General features: G+C 29.9%; 7 protein-coding genes across 9 annotated transcripts; 4 read left to right on the plus strand and 3 right to left on the minus strand.

Moving 5' to 3' along the window:
• Positions 1–740: 740 nt before the first annotated feature.
• Positions 741–2,866, plus strand: LOC145759107 (dolichyl-diphosphooligosaccharide--protein glycosyltransferase subunit TUSC3-like). Its single transcript, XM_082572861.1, has 7 exons — positions 741–888; positions 977–1,071; positions 1,206–1,398; positions 1,517–1,657; positions 1,862–2,002; positions 2,189–2,417; positions 2,548–2,866. Exons 1-7 carry the CDS (start codon positions 820–822, stop codon positions 2,652–2,654), a joined length of 975 nt encoding a protein of 324 aa, XP_082428987.1. The 5' UTR covers positions 741–819; the 3' UTR covers positions 2,655–2,866.
• On the minus strand, positions 2,696–5,275 carry LOC145759067 (cytochrome P450 2H2-like). Its single transcript, XM_082572803.1, has 9 exons — positions 4,971–5,275; positions 4,750–4,895; positions 4,434–4,536; positions 4,255–4,364; positions 4,077–4,198; positions 3,885–4,000; positions 3,660–3,804; positions 3,398–3,561; positions 2,696–3,285 (listed from the first exon to the last, which is right to left on the minus strand). Exons 1-9 carry the CDS (start codon positions 5,238–5,240, stop codon positions 2,968–2,970), a joined length of 1,494 nt encoding a protein of 497 aa, XP_082428929.1. The 5' UTR covers positions 5,241–5,275; the 3' UTR covers positions 2,696–2,967.
• Positions 5,276–6,196: 921 nt separating this feature from the next.
• Positions 6,197–8,870, plus strand: LOC145745946 (PHD finger protein 10-like). 3 transcript variants are annotated; one of them, XM_082564127.1, is made up of 2 exons: positions 6,197–6,319; positions 6,634–8,706. In XM_082564127.1, the coding sequence occupies exon 2, from the start codon at positions 6,695–6,697 to the stop codon at positions 8,528–8,530; it is 1,836 nt and encodes a 611-aa protein (XP_082420253.1). In that variant the 5' UTR covers positions 6,197–6,319; positions 6,634–6,694; the 3' UTR covers positions 8,531–8,706. The 3 variants fall into 3 exon arrangements, with proteins under 3 accessions (XP_082420253.1, XP_082420268.1, XP_082420261.1); XM_082564142.1 differs by lacking the exon at positions 6,197–6,319 and adding an exon at positions 8,741–8,870 and having other exon boundaries at positions 6,352–8,560; XM_082564135.1 differs by lacking the exon at positions 6,197–6,319 and adding an exon at positions 6,352–6,547.
• Positions 8,664–9,756, plus strand: LOC145745969 (vacuolar ATPase assembly protein VMA22-like). Its single transcript, XM_082564153.1, has 3 exons — positions 8,664–8,972; positions 9,096–9,391; positions 9,480–9,756. The coding sequence occupies exons 1-3, from the start codon at positions 8,758–8,760 to the stop codon at positions 9,614–9,616; spliced, it is 648 nt and encodes a 215-aa protein (XP_082420279.1). The 5' UTR covers positions 8,664–8,757; the 3' UTR covers positions 9,617–9,756.
• Positions 9,757–10,107: 351 nt separating this feature from the next.
• LOC145756005 (late histone H2A.1-like) lies at positions 10,108–10,952 on the plus strand. The gene is made up of 3 exons (XM_082572227.1): positions 10,108–10,309; positions 10,408–10,569; positions 10,671–10,952. The coding sequence occupies exons 1-3, from the start codon at positions 10,171–10,173 to the stop codon at positions 10,781–10,783; spliced, it is 414 nt and encodes a 137-aa protein (XP_082428353.1). The 5' UTR covers positions 10,108–10,170; the 3' UTR covers positions 10,784–10,952.
• Positions 10,953–11,554: 602 nt separating this feature from the next.
• On the minus strand, positions 11,555–13,321 carry LOC145740657 (tyrosine-protein kinase SYK-like). The gene has a single exon (XM_082558480.1). It carries the CDS (start codon positions 13,319–13,321, stop codon positions 11,555–11,557), a length of 1,767 nt encoding a protein of 588 aa, XP_082414606.1.
• Positions 13,322–13,919: 598 nt separating this feature from the next.
• LOC145740663 (clarin-3-like) lies at positions 13,920–16,756 on the minus strand. Its single transcript, XM_082558484.1, has 5 exons — positions 16,605–16,756; positions 15,797–15,885; positions 15,427–15,609; positions 15,099–15,217; positions 13,920–14,984 (listed from the first exon to the last, which is right to left on the minus strand). Exons 1-5 carry the CDS (start codon positions 16,730–16,732, stop codon positions 14,778–14,780), a joined length of 726 nt encoding a protein of 241 aa, XP_082414610.1. The 5' UTR covers positions 16,733–16,756; the 3' UTR covers positions 13,920–14,777.
• Positions 16,757–17,041: the final 285 nt, after the last annotated feature.

Consider the following 17,041-nt stretch of genomic DNA (forward strand, 5'->3'; position numbering starts at 1 on the left):
ATAGTAAGCATTTTTGGCTAAAAGTTTAAGAGAAAGTCGTCACGGGGAAATAATAAAATTGAAACACAGGACCGGTAGAAAATTGCAATCAAAATAAGCCTTAAAACCCGTACCATTTATAAAACCATGAATATTGCTAGTTTGGACATGGTTTTATTTAACAAATAACGTTTTTACACCCAAACAATGACCTAAGCCCAGGCAGAAATCTAAAAGAGGCCCGCAAACAAGGCATAATTATTTTTACACCGGTTCGCGAATTTTTTGGTATGTCAATTTTTTACAAAACTCTACTATTAGATTATTAAAAAAATTTAAATTTATTTTTAAAAATTGAGAAAAAATCGGTTTTAAAAATTGAGAAAAAAATTTTAGACCAAAATGTATTATTTTAACTAAAATCACAAAAAACATGTCGCAAACCCTTAAAAAAAGATATGTGCTTTCATATTATAATATTTAGTATACTATATATTTTCTATACACGTATAATTTTTTTATTTTGGTTTTTCGCACATCTGCACATTGATAAAAGTAAATAATAAATACGATATACAATTAATATTACAACAATGCGACGGGAAAAAATGACAAAATTAATTTAATGATTTAAAACATGCCAAAAGTATTAATGTTTACATACAGATTTTAAATATGTTATGGTATGGTCACCAAGTCCAAGATAATTAAAATTAGTTTTGAATAAAGTGTCTGTGTTTTGTTTGCAAATGTAGTAGGTTTAGTTCATACATTAAGTAACAAACTACTATTTTTTTGCATAATAAGATAATAGGAAATATTCTTGGCTTGAGCATAAAAATGAAATTAGCATTTTTTGTGTTGTTGCTTACAATAAGCTGTAAGTTAACTTCCTGCAAAACTAAACAGGTGGGCCAGTGCAGTGACTAGTTTCGTTTATTCAATAAAATTTTGTTGTTTATTTATTTTTAATAATAATTTTTTTTGTATTTTTTAGGACATGCTTGAAGAAAAAGTGAAACAACTAATGGATTGGAGCTCTAGAAGAACTGTAATTCAAATGACAGGCAGCAAATTTACAACTTACGTCAAGTAAGTTAAGTTTATTAAATGCAATGATTTGCAGTGACTAGTGTACCAAATCACCCATTTTTATTCAAACAAAAAATACTAGTTTTATTTATATTAATTTTTATTTTTTGATAAAATAAACATTCATATTTTAGGCAAAAACCAAGGAATTATTCTGTTATTGCAATGTTCACTGCATTGGACTCTAAAAGAGGTTGCAGTGTCTGCCAGGAAGCAAATGATGAATTTCAAATTCTAGCTAATTCCTACAGATTTTCACCTTCTTATAGTAACTCTCTGTTTTTTGTGAGCATTGATTTCGATTCTGGATCTGACATTTTTCAGTCTGTAAGTTTTAAGCCCTGTTGAAATCTGTTTGTTGTACTTATTATATATACTATATATTAATTAATATTGAAGCTCAGGAATAATAAATAATATATATATAACATTTTTAAACTTCTAGATGGGCTTAAATTCTGCCCCAGCGTTTATTCACTTTCCACCAAAAGGTAAAAGGAAAGCTGGTGATACTTACGATATTCAGAGAGTTGGATTTCATGCAGATAACTTAGCTAAATGGATGGCAGATAGAACTGAAGTAGTGGTAAGTTTAAGTTAAACTTTATTCAAATTATTTATTTTTAATAATGCAAATGATATATCCATGTATTTTACCAAAACACAGGTCCTTTTATAAACTCAGATGGAATATTGAAAGAAATAAATTAAACTTATAATGCTGATTGCTTTATCTAAATTTATAGTTTTCAAAAAAAATAATCATTTTAACAACATGTGTTGTTTATAGGTGAGAATATTTAGACCTCCGAATTACACAGGCACAGTTATTCTTGTTCTTTTATTTTCACTTGCTGGAGGTTTACTGTATGTGAGAAGAAATAGTTTAGAATTTTTCTACAATAAAACTTTTTGGGGAATTTTGTCTATTGTAAGTTAATTCATAACTAATAAGGGACACTTGCCATGCTGCAACTGCAGAAAATATCTTAAGCATTAATAACAGTTTATGATATAATAACCGTTAACTTGATTAGTTTTCTAAAGTGTTTGTTAGTGTGTATTATGTTAAACAATATCCCAATTATACTTAAAATTTACTTTAAATTATTTTTAGTTTATTGTACTTGGAATGACTTCAGGCCAAATGTGGAATCACATTCGAGGTCCACCTTACTACCATCGTAATCCACAAAATGGAGCTATCAGTTATATTCATGGAAGTAGCCAGGGTCAGTTGGTTGCAGAAACCCACATTGTAATGATAATCAATGCTGCTATTGTTGTTGGCTTTATACTACTTCATGAGGCCCATCAACCCAAAAACGATGTCTCCACAAGAAAAAGTAAGCAATTAGGGATTAAAACCTTTATGTATGTTTGAATTTTAATAAACGAAGCTAGATGCATTTAAAAAGGCGTAATGTGCATTTGTATTCTAAATATGCTGTTACTTTTTAATTTTTATTTTTTTAGTTATGGCAATTGGAGGATTGGTTTTGGTTGCATTCTTCTTTAGTCTAATTATGTCAGTATTTCGCCAGAAATATGGTGGATATCCTTATAGTTTCTTAATACGCTGATTACCCTAACTAAATTATCATTACATGTCATGATATTCAAGATTTACACCTAATTTATTGTATTGAAACATGACCTTTAACAGCAACTTCATAAAGAATAGTGTCTTACAATTGGGTGCTATACAATGAACTCAATTAAAAATTATTTACGCTGCTTTTAACATTATTTTAAACTACAGATGTGCGAATAAACATTTGTTCACAAAATATACTTATTTTTTTCTTAAAATTAATGTGATAATTCTATAAATATTGTGTACTTTACACAAAAGTTTGTACGATTTATGTACGTAGGTGCTTAGGCTTGATGCAGTTATCTTTCTTTAGCAACAACTTTAAAAGGTAAGGGCGTATAGGTAAGACCTGTACACCCCTTGTTAATTTCCGGCAGCATAGACTGGCTAGGATCCGGTTCTAACTTGAATTTTTGTAACATAGAAACAATAAATATAAACACTTCGTTCCTGGCTAGTTGTTCTCCCATGCACTGGCGCGGACCTATTCCGAACGGAATTACTTGATTCGATTTTACAAACTCCCCTTTTTCGTTCAGATGACGCTCCGGTATAAATTTCTCCGGATCTTTCCACACTTTTGGGTTGTTATGAGCACCCCACAAATTTGATACAACCTACAAAATATCACCAAATGAATATATATATATATATACATACATATATATTATTGTCCTACATTTTTAAAGTTTGTGATATAAAATTTGCAAGGACATAAAGTTTCCTTACCGGAGTATCTTTGGGAATATTGAATTCTGCAATTGTCGTATTACAACTAGTAGCGTGTATGACACCTAGCGTGGATAACGTCCGAAATCGATACAATTCCTGAATGAATGCGCATGTATATGGCATGTGGTCTTTTTGTGAATACACAACATTGTTTTTTGTGCCTAAAACAATTATATTTGCTACTGTAAGCTACATAACCCATAAAAGCTTAAACTGTATATTTACGTGCAAACAAGTACAATAACTAAAGTATATTTACCAACTACTTCCACAATTTCTTTGTAAATTTTCTGTTGAGTTTCCGGGTAATGTAATAAACAAAGGACACCCCAGCTAATCGTACTTGATGTTGTTTCCGTTCCAACAATAAACAATTCACTAATTAACTGGATTAGTTGTTCTTCCTATACCACAAAATAAAACAATTACGATTTTTGTTCTAACCTAGTTTTATAAAAAAGAATTAGCTTTTAAAAACGTTCACCGTGAAGGAAGAATCTTCCCCTGTGTTCATTTTTGAAATAAATGCATCCACAAAGTCCCTAAGATTGGCCTGATCATATGTCTTTTTGTGTTCATCATAAATTCTTTTAAGGATTACTAGTGAAAAACATTGTAATGCAATATGTTTTAAAATAAAAAATGCAATGTTTTAAATTTCAAATTTAAAACTTACCATCCCCCTTTTTCATGTCGGATATTAAACTTTTTAAATAACCACTAAACGGTGGAATATATTGAAAAAATGAAGCTAAATTCATAACTTTTAAAGCTGCAGCTGTTGATGGATCTGAAAACCTAAAAATTACAAGTTTAATATTAGAAGACTACATATGGATGTGATGCTGCCTTACGTCTGAATAATGATTCTTAATAACTCCACGAATTCAGGATCTTCATATTCGAAACGTTTTCCCAAAACAACACTAGATATGTTGTTGCTCACAGCTTTAATTAAAACACCCTAAACAACAAAACCTTGTAAAATTTATGAATTTATTAACTTAACCTAAAAGGGTCCGTTAAAAATTACCATAAGATTAAAAGGTTCTTCATTATGGGATCGAATTTTATCGTTCAGAAAAGCAACCTCTTCAGTAATTTTTTCCTCCATACTTTTTTTTCCCATACCAAAACTTTAAACATGCGTTATTTTTTAAATAAACAATTAAACTAAGTTAACGAAGGCCTACCAGTATTTGGGCAAAAACGACTTAAACGAAAGCTTTTTGTGATAAAGAATTATAAAGATCTTACATTCGTCAATAATTTCTTTTAAATTAAATAAATAATTAATTTTTTCTTTATAATGCAACACGTATAAAAAAAATCATAAGTATATTAGTTACCCGCGTAATGTAGTTAACGCAAACTTTTTTTGAGATCTGAACCTTTCGTCATAATTGATTGACAAGATTCCGTGGTTTTTCGCTACCTTGTCAAAAACAGGGGAACGATTTCTATTGGAGCAAGTAGCTGAGTTCTTTGCCAAGCCCTTAATAAACAAACGTAAAAATTTTAAAAAAAAATGTTATAATGAACATTGTATTCAACTTTTTTAAAACCTAACCTCGTGAATTGCATTTGCGTCGTTAAGAATAACCCATTCTGTTCTACCCATTCGCACAGAAAAAATACTCCCGTAGGTTTCCGCCATTTTAACAAATTCGACCTCGGGGGTTTCACTGAGAAAGGGAATAGATCCCAAAATTGGGACCCCACGTGGCCCAGGGGGAAATTTACTACAGGGTCGTTTGTACCAGTAGTGAAGTAAGTTGACACAAATCGTTACAACAATAAGATTGTAAACAGAGAACATATCCATTGGAAACGGCAGCATTTTTTGTTTTTTTTTATTGTACGTTACAAAAGATAAATTCCTTTCAAATAAAAAAAACTTTTTAATAGACAACAACATTACCAAACAAATTACCAAAAAACCTGTGGCTGTACAGCTTTTATTTATTGATATATTATTTAACTATTACCGAAACCGAGACTCTTTCGACAACAAGAAATTTTCTTAACCCTCTCTAAGTAAGTTAATTTTATCTAGTAAAAAAATAATTTCCGAAAATGTAAACCCAAATTTCAGTAAATGTGGTTTTCAAATTTTAGTTTTCAAGTTGGCAATACGAGCGTATACTGTTCGGTTTTGGTTAATGATTCACGTAAGTTATACTTGCTCGAAAATGGTCATAAATCCACCGCAAGTTCATAGCATATCATTTTTAGTATTACCTAACCAAACAAAATCTTATTACTTCATGTTTAAAATGTACTTCATGTTTAAAAAACACTTGATGCAAAGCAGCACAGGTATGATTGCTCATACAAGTCTTTACCGTGATATACATATTGCCCCTAGTAAACAAGCCTTTACGACTGTCTTACATAACCTAGTTTGATTATGCAGTCTAGACTAAAGTTTTAAATGCATAGCTTATAGACGTGACATTTCCTGCACCCTGCAAAAACACATCACTTGCCTTGTAGTATTTATAACCTAAGTATTGTTTTTTTATTTTAAACAATGTTTTACTTTCCTAAGTATTTCTTTTTAATCTTTTTCTTTTACTTACTTTTTTTTTAAGTTATCTTTTTAAATAAGTTTAAACTCTAGTAATAACACATTGTACAAAATAATAACGGTACACAATTACAATTCCAAGGTTAAAATTAAATAATAATTTATCAACAAACATGAAAGGAAATGCCAACCAGTGATATTAAAAAAATAACATAAAAATCACCAGTTGTAAAAGGTAACAGGATTAGTCGCGCGGTTAAAGTTATCAAAAATGGTTTATAAATTTTTATAGGAAATAACGTGGTGTAAAAGTTATTTGGAGTATTTTTTTTGTTAGTGTGCAGTCACATGCTATCTTATGATTTTTTTTTAATAACTACCTTTTTGATGTAAGTATACTTTTTAACATGGCAAAATAGTACTAATTAATTGTTGTGTAGGCTAACGCATACTTTAGTTCTATTGGGTTTTTTGCTATGTTAATAATCTGTTAATGCGGTCAGGCGATTGGTTGGCTGAACTGCTATTCAAACAGCTTTAAGAAAATAAATACAAATGAAATTTAGAATAAGCTGCTTTTTTGTTTTTGCTAATATTAAGAAAAATAACAGATTGTGGTAGGTCCAATTATATTTAAAATTTATGTAAGCTTCCAAATTTAATACCTTTTAAATTAGTTTGATTCAGGCTGTTTTTTTAACAGATTAAACTTTTAAAAATCATTTGAACTGCCTACTGTGATTTACGATGAAGATTATCTAATAATGGTTGATAAAATGGAAAACACAAATTTGCTAAGTATGGAAATTAAAGATGATGTAGGCCTTGTACTTGCAAATGTTTTAAGTAAAGTTTTAGAAATAGACAATCAAGCAAACACAAACAACACAGTTTTGGATCCAACAATAAAAGCTCAAGCCAAAAATATCAAAAATATTTCTACTGCATCAAGTAAGCCTTCCACGTTTGGTTTGGGGGTTAGTCAATCTGGTAGAGTTATGGATCCTATTTGTCTTCAGCAGAATATTTTTTCTGCCATTACAGCCGATCAACTAGCTGAATACCAATGGCCACCTGAGAAATCTGGTGAGTATTATATGCTCCAAGAACAAGTCAGCACATTTTTAAACATTACATCATTCAAAAGAAAATATCCGGAAATTCAAAGACGCAAACTTGATCCAGATGAGGTAAATCACTTGCTTGGTTCTCATTTAATTAGCGAGGTTCAAGTTACCTTGGGTTTAACGGCTTTGCGCAGTTCTGATGTGTGTGACATGATGATTAAAGAATATCCTGAAAAATATGATGAATATAGGGTTGCCATGCATGAACGAGAAAAAAGAAAAATGCAAAATAAATACAAAGAGTATGCATCAAGCACGTCTGCACCCATTGAAAAGTCACAAATGTCCAACTATCTCAAAAAGGCAATGAAACAAGTTACAGAGTATAATGCAATGTTAAATCGACAAAGACGAGACGAGTTTGCTGTCTATTATGACATGTCTACAAACGTTCTACAATATCCAAGAAACAAAGTACGCAAACTCGACCCTTCGCTTACTAGACCAAGTCTTTATCCTTGTTCAGTTATACATGGTCAATTTCAAGAATATTATAAAAAGTACAGTAAGGATGAGTTAATGTATTTGCCTTTAAACTCAGCACTCTATGGGCCACATTTAGCTCCACCTGATGATTTGATTCTCTCCATTTCTGACATTGAATCGGAAGCAGAATCAGAAACATCTATGAGAGTTGCTAAATCTGTTTTATCTGTTAATGATAAAACCAACAACAATTCAGTGCCAATGGAGTGTGAATCAACCCCTGTCAAAACTTTGCATAAAATGGAAAACACTTTGGATGAATTTACAACTGAAAATGTTGCAATTAAAGATGAACCTGTCAGTGAAAATGAATCTCCTATTTGTGGTATCTGTCAAAAGGACAGTAGCTGTAATAAAAAGAACGAAAATGAGGATTTAATCAAATGTTCTCAGTGTGATAACCATGGCCATCCGTCCTGTTTAGAAATGTCGAGCGAATTGGTTGACGTTATTTTGACTTATAATTGGCAATGTATGGAATGCAAAACCTGTACCATATGCAGCATGCCACATCGTGAGGACCTGATGATGTTTTGTGATCGATGTGATCGTGGCTATCATACGTTTTGTGTTAGCTTGCGAGCCATTCCTTCTGGAGTATGGGCTTGCTCACAATGTACCTATGCTGATCCTGATTTTCTGAAAAGAAGAAGAAAGCTGTTAAGAATGTCACAACAGTCCCCAAGAGGAAGAAAAAGAGGGAGACAGCCGAGAAATGCTGGAAATCCCAAAGCAACTATTATTGTTGAACTACAAACCACTGATCAAGAAGTTGCCAATATTTCTTTGGAAAATGAGGCGGGAGAAAATAAACTTCCTGATGGAGCCAAACCAAAAATATCTCCTATTAAGCTTAAAATAATACAAAAAGAAAGTGTTATTATATCATCGGAAAACAGTAATGAATCAATAGGGGAAGTAGCTGAAAAAAACTCTTCAACTGTTACAATAGCTTGCACTGTTAATCCAGAAGAAAGTCAGCCTTAACATTTTTTTAAAATTATTTCTGAACCTAAGGTTTGCCATTTTGTATATCCTCTGCAGTAAATGTTTCTTCACTTTACACTTGCAGTGCTACTGTAAATGTAACATTTGAATTATAATGTACTGGTATAATATGTTGGATAAATGTTGTGTAAATAAACAAATCTTTTTTTTGTAGATTTTATAAGATTATTAAAATTCTTAATAAAACAGAACATAAAAAAGTAAAAATGGTTGACATCTCTACCCAAGATGAACTTAACCAGGCTGCTTTGGATGTTCTAGAGATTGTTGCAGATTTGGATGAAAAGAAGAGAGAACAAGAGCGCTACCTTCAAGCTGGGTATCTTTGTTTAGCTAAAGCCAGATATTCAATGGGTGTTGATCGAGTTTCTAGCTTGCAGTATCCATCAACAATGGAGCCTTTATTGTCAGTTCAATACAAGTAAGGCTATTTATTTAATGTTCAAAACTGTTTTATATACTTTATCTAATTATGTTATATGATTGAACAAATGTTCATTTAAATATCTAACTTACATTATTTTTTTTCTCTTTAAATATAAAGCTTGGATGATGCTGAAAATTGTTTTTCATTGATAAAGTGTAATGAAGAGTTGTCAAAAACCAAAACTGATTGTGATAACAAACCAACCACTACTGTAACAAGAAGAAAAAACATTGACAAAATAACTGTGGATGAAAATCAAAGCGAAATCACGGAAAAAATGAATGCCCTTAATGTTTCAGAGTCCAATTTTGTCAAAGAGGTTGCAGATAAAAAGCTAAACTCAAATCCATTAAAGTGGTTTGGTGTTTTGGTTCCGCTACCTTTAAGACAAGCACAAGAACAATTTACCAAAGGTTAATTTTAACACTTTTTTGAATATAATAATATAAAAAAACCATCACATTTTTAATTATCTAATAATTGATTTTTTTTTTATTTTAGCTGCAGAAGTGAGCTGTGAAATTTCCAATTTAAATAGAAAATTTTATATCGCCGAAAAAAAATTAAAAAGTTGCCAAGCTATCTTCGACAAAGCAGATAAAGATATTATTAATGCAGAAGCTTCTATGACATTATGATTTTTTTAGCATCAACTGTCTCTTATGTAACGTTGTTTGTTGTTTAATTAAAATATGTAAAAAGTGTAGCAAGTTTTTGATTTGTGCAATAACATGGTAATGTTAACGCCATATTTTTAATAAATAAATTGTATGTGTTATTATAATATTCTTGAATTCTAGTATAATCCCAATAATAGTTTTTTCCTCTCAAAAAAGGTTTTTAATGCTATCTAGAATTTTTGTAGGAATAAAAAAAATTATTGCCAGGTTACTGTTTAATCAACCAAGTTCATGCTACATTGGCGTTTGTTAGTGCAAAACTTCAAGTTCGAGGATAAACGTGAATAAAATAGTAATTACTCGAGCAGAAAATGATTAGGCGCGAAAACTAAACTTTAGTGATAAGTTTAAGTACACTAACAGACTAATAAAATACACGAGTTCGTCCACTGGCAGTTTGTCGCTTACAAACTAATGTACCTGTCTAACGTTGTAATTCTATTTTAATTTATTTTAAAATATCTAGTTTAAGTTATTTAAGTTTTAGTTCATAAACTTTATCTTGACTAAAAATGTCTGGACGAGGAAAAGCAAAAACTGGTAAACCTGCAGGAACAAAATCTAAAAGTCGATCCAGTCGTGCTGGACTACAATTTCCTGTTGGAAGAGTTCACAGGATGTTGAAAAAGGGACACTATGCAGAGCGAGTGGGTAAGTACTGTTAATTGATTGTGTTGTCAGGTCAGCACGTTGTACAATCAGACAATAACTTTTAGATTTTGTTAAAAAATTGATATTTTTTGGTTTAGGTGGCGGTGCCCCAGTTTATTTGGCTTCAGTGCTTGAATATTTAACTGCAGAAATTCTTGAATTGGGTGGAAATGCTGCAAGGGATAATAAGAGAGCAAGAATAATCCCACGTCACTTACAACTTGCTATTCGAAATGATGAAGAGTTAAACAAGTTGCTTGGTTAGTAAAAGTTTTTTGTTTTTTAAATTTGTGAAATTTTGTTTATATATTATTATAAATAATAAATGAAGAATAATGGTTTTATTAATTCTTGAACATAGGTAATGTGACGATAGCTGATGGAGGGGTAATACCAAGTATCCAATCAGCTCTTTTGCCCAAATCCACAGGTAGTGCAAAAGCTCCCCCACAATCCCAATCTCAAGGCTTTTAAATTACAAAAACAACCAACTTGTTACATTTCTACCTGGGTATTTTTATTGTTGCTTTCTCACTATCATCTCATTTCCTTAATTGTTTTCTTTTTTGTTCATTATATTTTCAGTAATGTTAATTTTCTTTAAACTTTTATTCGGTCAGTGTATTACCAATTTTGTTAAATAAATTTTTTTAAACTGTTTGTTTAGTTGATTTTATACTTACTTAATATATTGCTGACTGCAGCATAAATTTTACTATATTGCAACATTAAATTTTATTGATTGTAACTTTTAAATCAAACACTATACATTTGTTACACAACGAATCATTAATAATTTACAGCATTGTTATTAAAACATCAAGGGTTACATTAATTGGACAAAACTGTCTGATTGGCTTTAACCACAACATAAAATTTACATTTAAAAAAATGCTTTAATTACAATATTTCCAAAAAAATAGCTGTACATTAACAAACAAGTAGTAAATAAATTTTAAACGCACACAATAATTATATAGAAATGGCATTAAAAAGTAATGTTTAAATTAAATATCTTTATAACAAAAATAATTTAACTTTAATCAAAGGGGGGCAAGAATCAAAACCTACGAAAAAACAAATTTAAAAATCCAGTTTGCCTTATTGAGTTTAAATGCTGTGTACATGTTTAGAAAATAGAAAAGAGTGTTTTTTGACTTTGTTGTATAGTGATCTTGGTTATGGTTATTTTAGCATATAAGCTAGCTTATAAGCTTCTAAACCAGCAGAAGGATATTTACTAATTTACCAATGGGTAGGTGAATGAATTGATGCATTTCTTTTGGGTTGAGAATAGCTGCCAGCTGTTGTCAGATTTCCTTGTTGGTTAACAGGATTCATTTTTAAGTAACCTGAACATGATGGAGTTGGATTGTTGTTTAGTTGGAGATATGTTATTTTTTCCCCAATAGATTTAAATGTTGGTCGATTCTCTGGATTTAAATCCAAACATTTTTTAATAATAGCATATGCATCTTCTGAACAATCTTGTGGTTTTGAAAGAGTAGTGCCTTGGTATAATAACTGAACCAAATTTTGGGTGATCATTTTAAAAGGTGTTTCCCCATAAGAAAAGGCTTCCCAAGCTGTTACAGCAAAACTCCACACATCTGACTTGCTGGTAAAAACTTGAAACTTTAAAGATTCAGGAGCATACCACTGTATCGGTACCGGTGTGTCTGATTGCTGCTTGTAGTAGATTTTTTCATCTGAAGTTGCTCGTGACAATCCAAAATCAGCTACTTTTGCATGCATTTCTGACACCAACAAAACATTGCGAGCAGCTAAATCACGATGTACAATGTTTTTTGAGCCCAAATACTTCATTCCATCACAAACTTGATTCATAAGAAGCATTATTCGTTTTTCAGGCAAAATGCTTCGGTTCTTGTTTGTAACATATTCCTTAAGGGATCCCATGACTACATGTTCCATAACAATACAGAGCTGGTCTTGTTTAAAGCATACACCATAAAACCGAACAATATTGTCATGAACAAGCTTCCCCATTATTTTAGCTTCGTTTTTTAGTGTTTCTTCATTTCTTATAATGTCTTCTTTGTTTGCTCCTTTGTTTTTGTGCAAGGTTTTTACAGCACATGCAACCCATGTTTTGTCAGGTGTTTGAAGTGATCCCTTTTTTACCTTTGCAAAATTTCCATTTCCCAACTTTTCAGTACCCATTTTTAGATTTTTTTTTGCAATAATAAAATTTCCTCCAATCCCAATTGCTAACTTTTCCTTGTCCTTTTTGCCTAGAGTTGTTTGCGTTTTAGCATTAAAATTTGCTCTAAATCCTGTTGTTTTGGATTTATTTTTACAAACCTTCAGTAATTTACACTGGAGACCTGTTTTCTCTGATGAACTGTTTCGTAAAAAATCAACCAGATCATTTAAGGCATAAAAAGGTTGAATGTTATCACCGATTTTCAGCATCTTTGTTTGAGGATTTCGAACAATTTCATATTTGTATACTTCGCCTAAACTTATTAAACTAAGCACAAACAAATCCTCAGATTTTGCTCTAACCAAAAAGATACCATCTTGTTTATGTTTAGTGTAGCTATGTGACAGCCTTTGATATTCCTCTTCTCTATCAATGGATCCATGAAACCATTCAAAGTTTTCCAAATATGAAAGATCAATAATCTCACTAAAATCTTGACTTGGGATCCGTTGAGCTTCATTAAGACCAGGTAAAAATATTACTTGATCTTTTAATTGGCAAACCAAACCACCTCTGTTTATTTTGTGGGCTTCACAAAAGTCCTCGAATGTAGCGTAGCCAGCCTCAGGTTCAGCATAGTAAAGAGAGTCTTCAACATTTTTTGTTACCTGGTAATGATGAACAATACTTTCATACACAACAGACACAAAGAAAAAATCTAAACCTGTGTATTGATTCGACTTTCTAAGAAGAAAAGACCCATTTGACAAATCCCTCAAGTAAGTTTCCGCACATTGCCTTGTAATAAATTGAAGTTTTAGCTGGCTTGAAGTCATGGTAGTCATTTTGTTAGCAGTTTTTGGCCAGCAGCCGTTATAATGCAAAGTTTTGTGTTGAAATTGCAAAATTATATTTGTCAAGCAATGTTTAAGTTAATAATATGCTAATATGTAAATGGTTTCGTAATTTGTTTTATATCAGCAAATACAACCAATTAAGTTAACACAATATATATTCAATAACTTATTTACTTCTCCTGATACAAAACACCTAAATGAGTTATATTTAAGCTACTTTTTTCTAGATAGATCTTAGCCAATTGAAAAAACGTAGAAACCAAATCACATATTTAACATTAGGATTTATTCACTTTCATTTAAAGGCAATTAAATATCTTTGTAAATGTCCACTGTAAACTTTTTTTACAGCTTTAGCAAACAGTTTGTCGTGTTATTGCATTAGAAGTGGTTAAGTTTGTGATTGTTGTTTTTCAAATAAAAAGTTAAATGCAAATTCCTTTCACTTTTAAAAGATGTAAATAAAATACTAAACGGTTTATACCTTTTTAGAAACTACTCAATAGAATTACAATGCATTACATGTTAGCTACATAACAGTAAAAGATTAAACAACTAATGAAAATAAAGTTGAGATGTAAAAAATGTTTAAAGCCATAAACCAAGCACTTTGAAGAATAGTTATTAAAATTTTTTTGATTTAAATTACTTTTTGTATACAATTAATTCGAGCCGTCATAAAAAAAATTAATTATTAATTTTGTAATTTCTACACATGTCGTGCAAGACTACATTTAAGAAAATTAATCATTACAAAATTCAAAGAGTTGCTATGTGAATACTGGTGTGATGAAATATTTGCACAAGGCACAGACTTTCGTTTGTTTAAATAAAAATCCAGTGCCAAACTATTTTTATTCAACAATTAATTTAAGGTAACACTATTAAAACATAATAGCTATTAAGCTTACATTTACATACAGTAATACAATTGTTTTTAAATATAAATGATTGATTTTATTGCCATCTAAACACAAATTTATATGAATTAAAACTTAATTAACACAAACATGATAAACACTGATTGGTGATTGTTATAAGTCATATATGCACAGAAATAAACCTTTACATAAAAAATTAACCTAAAAATAAAATTATATGAAGTCGTGACAGTAACTTATAACACACTAAAAACATGATATAATAAAAATCACAATGAAATAATTAATTTAAAAACAAGTTATAAAATTGAAGATTTGAATTTAACAGCTATAGATGTATTAGTATTAATAACAGTGTTTAATTAACTTATTAACGAGCATTAGTTTTATATTGCGAATAATAACAGCAACTCTTGAATTATTTTAAAAAATAGTATTAGTTTAATAAACAGCAACTAAATAATGATTTAAATAATAAAAAAAAATTTAGAAGTTTCAAAAGGTATATTATCTAAATTTTAGTTTTAAAGTTACCTTTTATCTACCTAAATTGCTTTAAATAATTAGTACATAATGCCATCTTGGCTATTTTTGTTATCCATGTCAATTTCGTCAGTTCCAAAAGAACTTGGACAACATTTGTTTTTGATTTTTTTTGTGAACTCTTTTCCAGCAAATAAAACTAAAACAACTCCAATAAGAAATGTACAAAGTGATGCTACAATCAAGTAAAATGAATATCCCAATTCTGTGCTGTCGATTGTGTTTAACTAAAAAAAAGTTATTATTATAACTAAGCGATCACCTAAGATATTTAAAGATTTATAAATTAGCAAATATATCGCAGGTTCCATTTTAAATAAAATGATAAATATGGTACTCACGTTTGGGCTTGTTGTACATATGTTAACTTGTGTGCTACAATTATCTGAAGGGATAGAACTTTGAAAGTCGGTATAGTACAAAGAGACATAGAGTATCACAGCCATCAGCACAAAAAATACTAAATTAATAAAAAAATATTTATCTAAAACTAGAAATGTACTTTATAAAGGTTTATATAAATTATCAAAACTTACTTAAGGAGTTTTTATCACTACACGATTACACTTTAAACATTGGTTGGAAAATTAACAAAAATTTTTGTTTCTGATTTTTTTGTTTTGTTTTTAATTAATACCAACATAATTATGAAAGGCTACTAATACTTACAACCCGAAGTAAAATAAATAAGCATTCCAACTGGTCCAGCATAAGTTTCATACGGTCTACTCACTAGGTTATAACCAGAAACAAATATGGCCATAAGGCTACTCATTATTGCCAAACCACAAAAAACGATAACGACATATTGTAAAGCCACAGCATAATCCACAGGAACATCTTCATCTAACACTGTAACATTACAAAAAAATGTAGTAAATACTATTAGACTAAATAGGTTGTATCGAAAACAAAGGACTATGTTTTGATATATGTCCAACTTATTAATTTTAGCAGAAAAGTCTGAATGATAATTCGGGCCATATAAAACACATATAACATATATACACAATAAAAAATATTTAAAATAAAAACTTACTACTGTATGAAAGCTGTCCCCCTCCAAAACAATTGAAAACCTCATCAAATCCATTAAAAAGTCCGAAAATACGAGTCCCTTGACATAAGCTAAATATAACGAAAAATTTAACATTCAAAAAATAATAGATTTAATAAAAAAAATTGATTTTATTTATATTTCTAGGTGTAAATTAAATCTTTTATGATAAGATGGATTAACTTAACCTGAAGATAATTATGGACAAGAAGATGTTTATAAATTAGCTTGTGCAGGGTAAAGTTGTCTATAACGTTAAGTTAAAAGATAAAAAAAACATTTTATGTATATATATGCCTACAGTTTTAGTATTTTTAAAACATTTCAATTATATATATATAACAAACACAACATTTATCTCTTGACACAACTTTTGTGTATTACAAAATTAAAAAGTTATTAACCCCGATTCTTTAGCATTTAAACATATTGTAACAAATATAAACTGTTTTTACAGAACCTTATCTTTTCAACTATGTCGTTAGTTTAGGGACAATATGTTAAAGGACACATTTCAATCAGATTCATGTCTTTTATCAGTTTTGACCTCTTTGCTTGCCTACTTTGTGTAATTCTTTAGTGTTTATTTTAGATGTTTTGCTAAAGTGTGTTTTATCAATTTATATTGACAACCAGATTTTGTAAATAATTTTTATGTTTTAATTCTGAATAAGATTACTGTTATATTTGGTAAAACTATAAAAAAAAACTTTAATTGGAAACAACATATATTACAATATACTGACAATGACAGACTGATATATGTAAACTTAAAACATATAAAACTTACCTTGTGTTTGCAGAATTATTGCCAACAACTTTAGTGATAGTCCATGTTTCTGTTCCCAAAGCAGCGGCAATCAGTGCTGCGGAAGCAATTCCCATAACCAATGTTCCAAACGCATAAAGCTTTTTCATTTTAAATTATTTTTTCTGGTTAAATTTTTAAATCTTAAAAAAATCAAGAACGCAGAATTAATAATATTTCACTACCGATTACCAACAGTTGTTTAAACTTCATTCGGCTAAAACTAAAAAAAGACTGATTGTACTTTATACATTACATAAGGGCGTAAACAAATGTAAATTACTTTTTTAATAAGTTGCATGTTCAAATTGTTTACTTTTCAACCATGGTTACGTCATTAAGTAAACAGTTTTTAAACACTAGCTGGACAAATATAAATATTTTTTTTTCTATTTTTAGTTCGGTATAATACAAAATTT

The sequence above is a fragment of the Corella eumyota genome, chromosome 1 (assembly GCF_963082875.1).
Source record: "Corella eumyota chromosome 1, kaCorEumy4.1, whole genome shotgun sequence".
NCBI lineage: Eukaryota > Metazoa > Chordata > Ascidiacea > Phlebobranchia > Corellidae > Corella > Corella eumyota.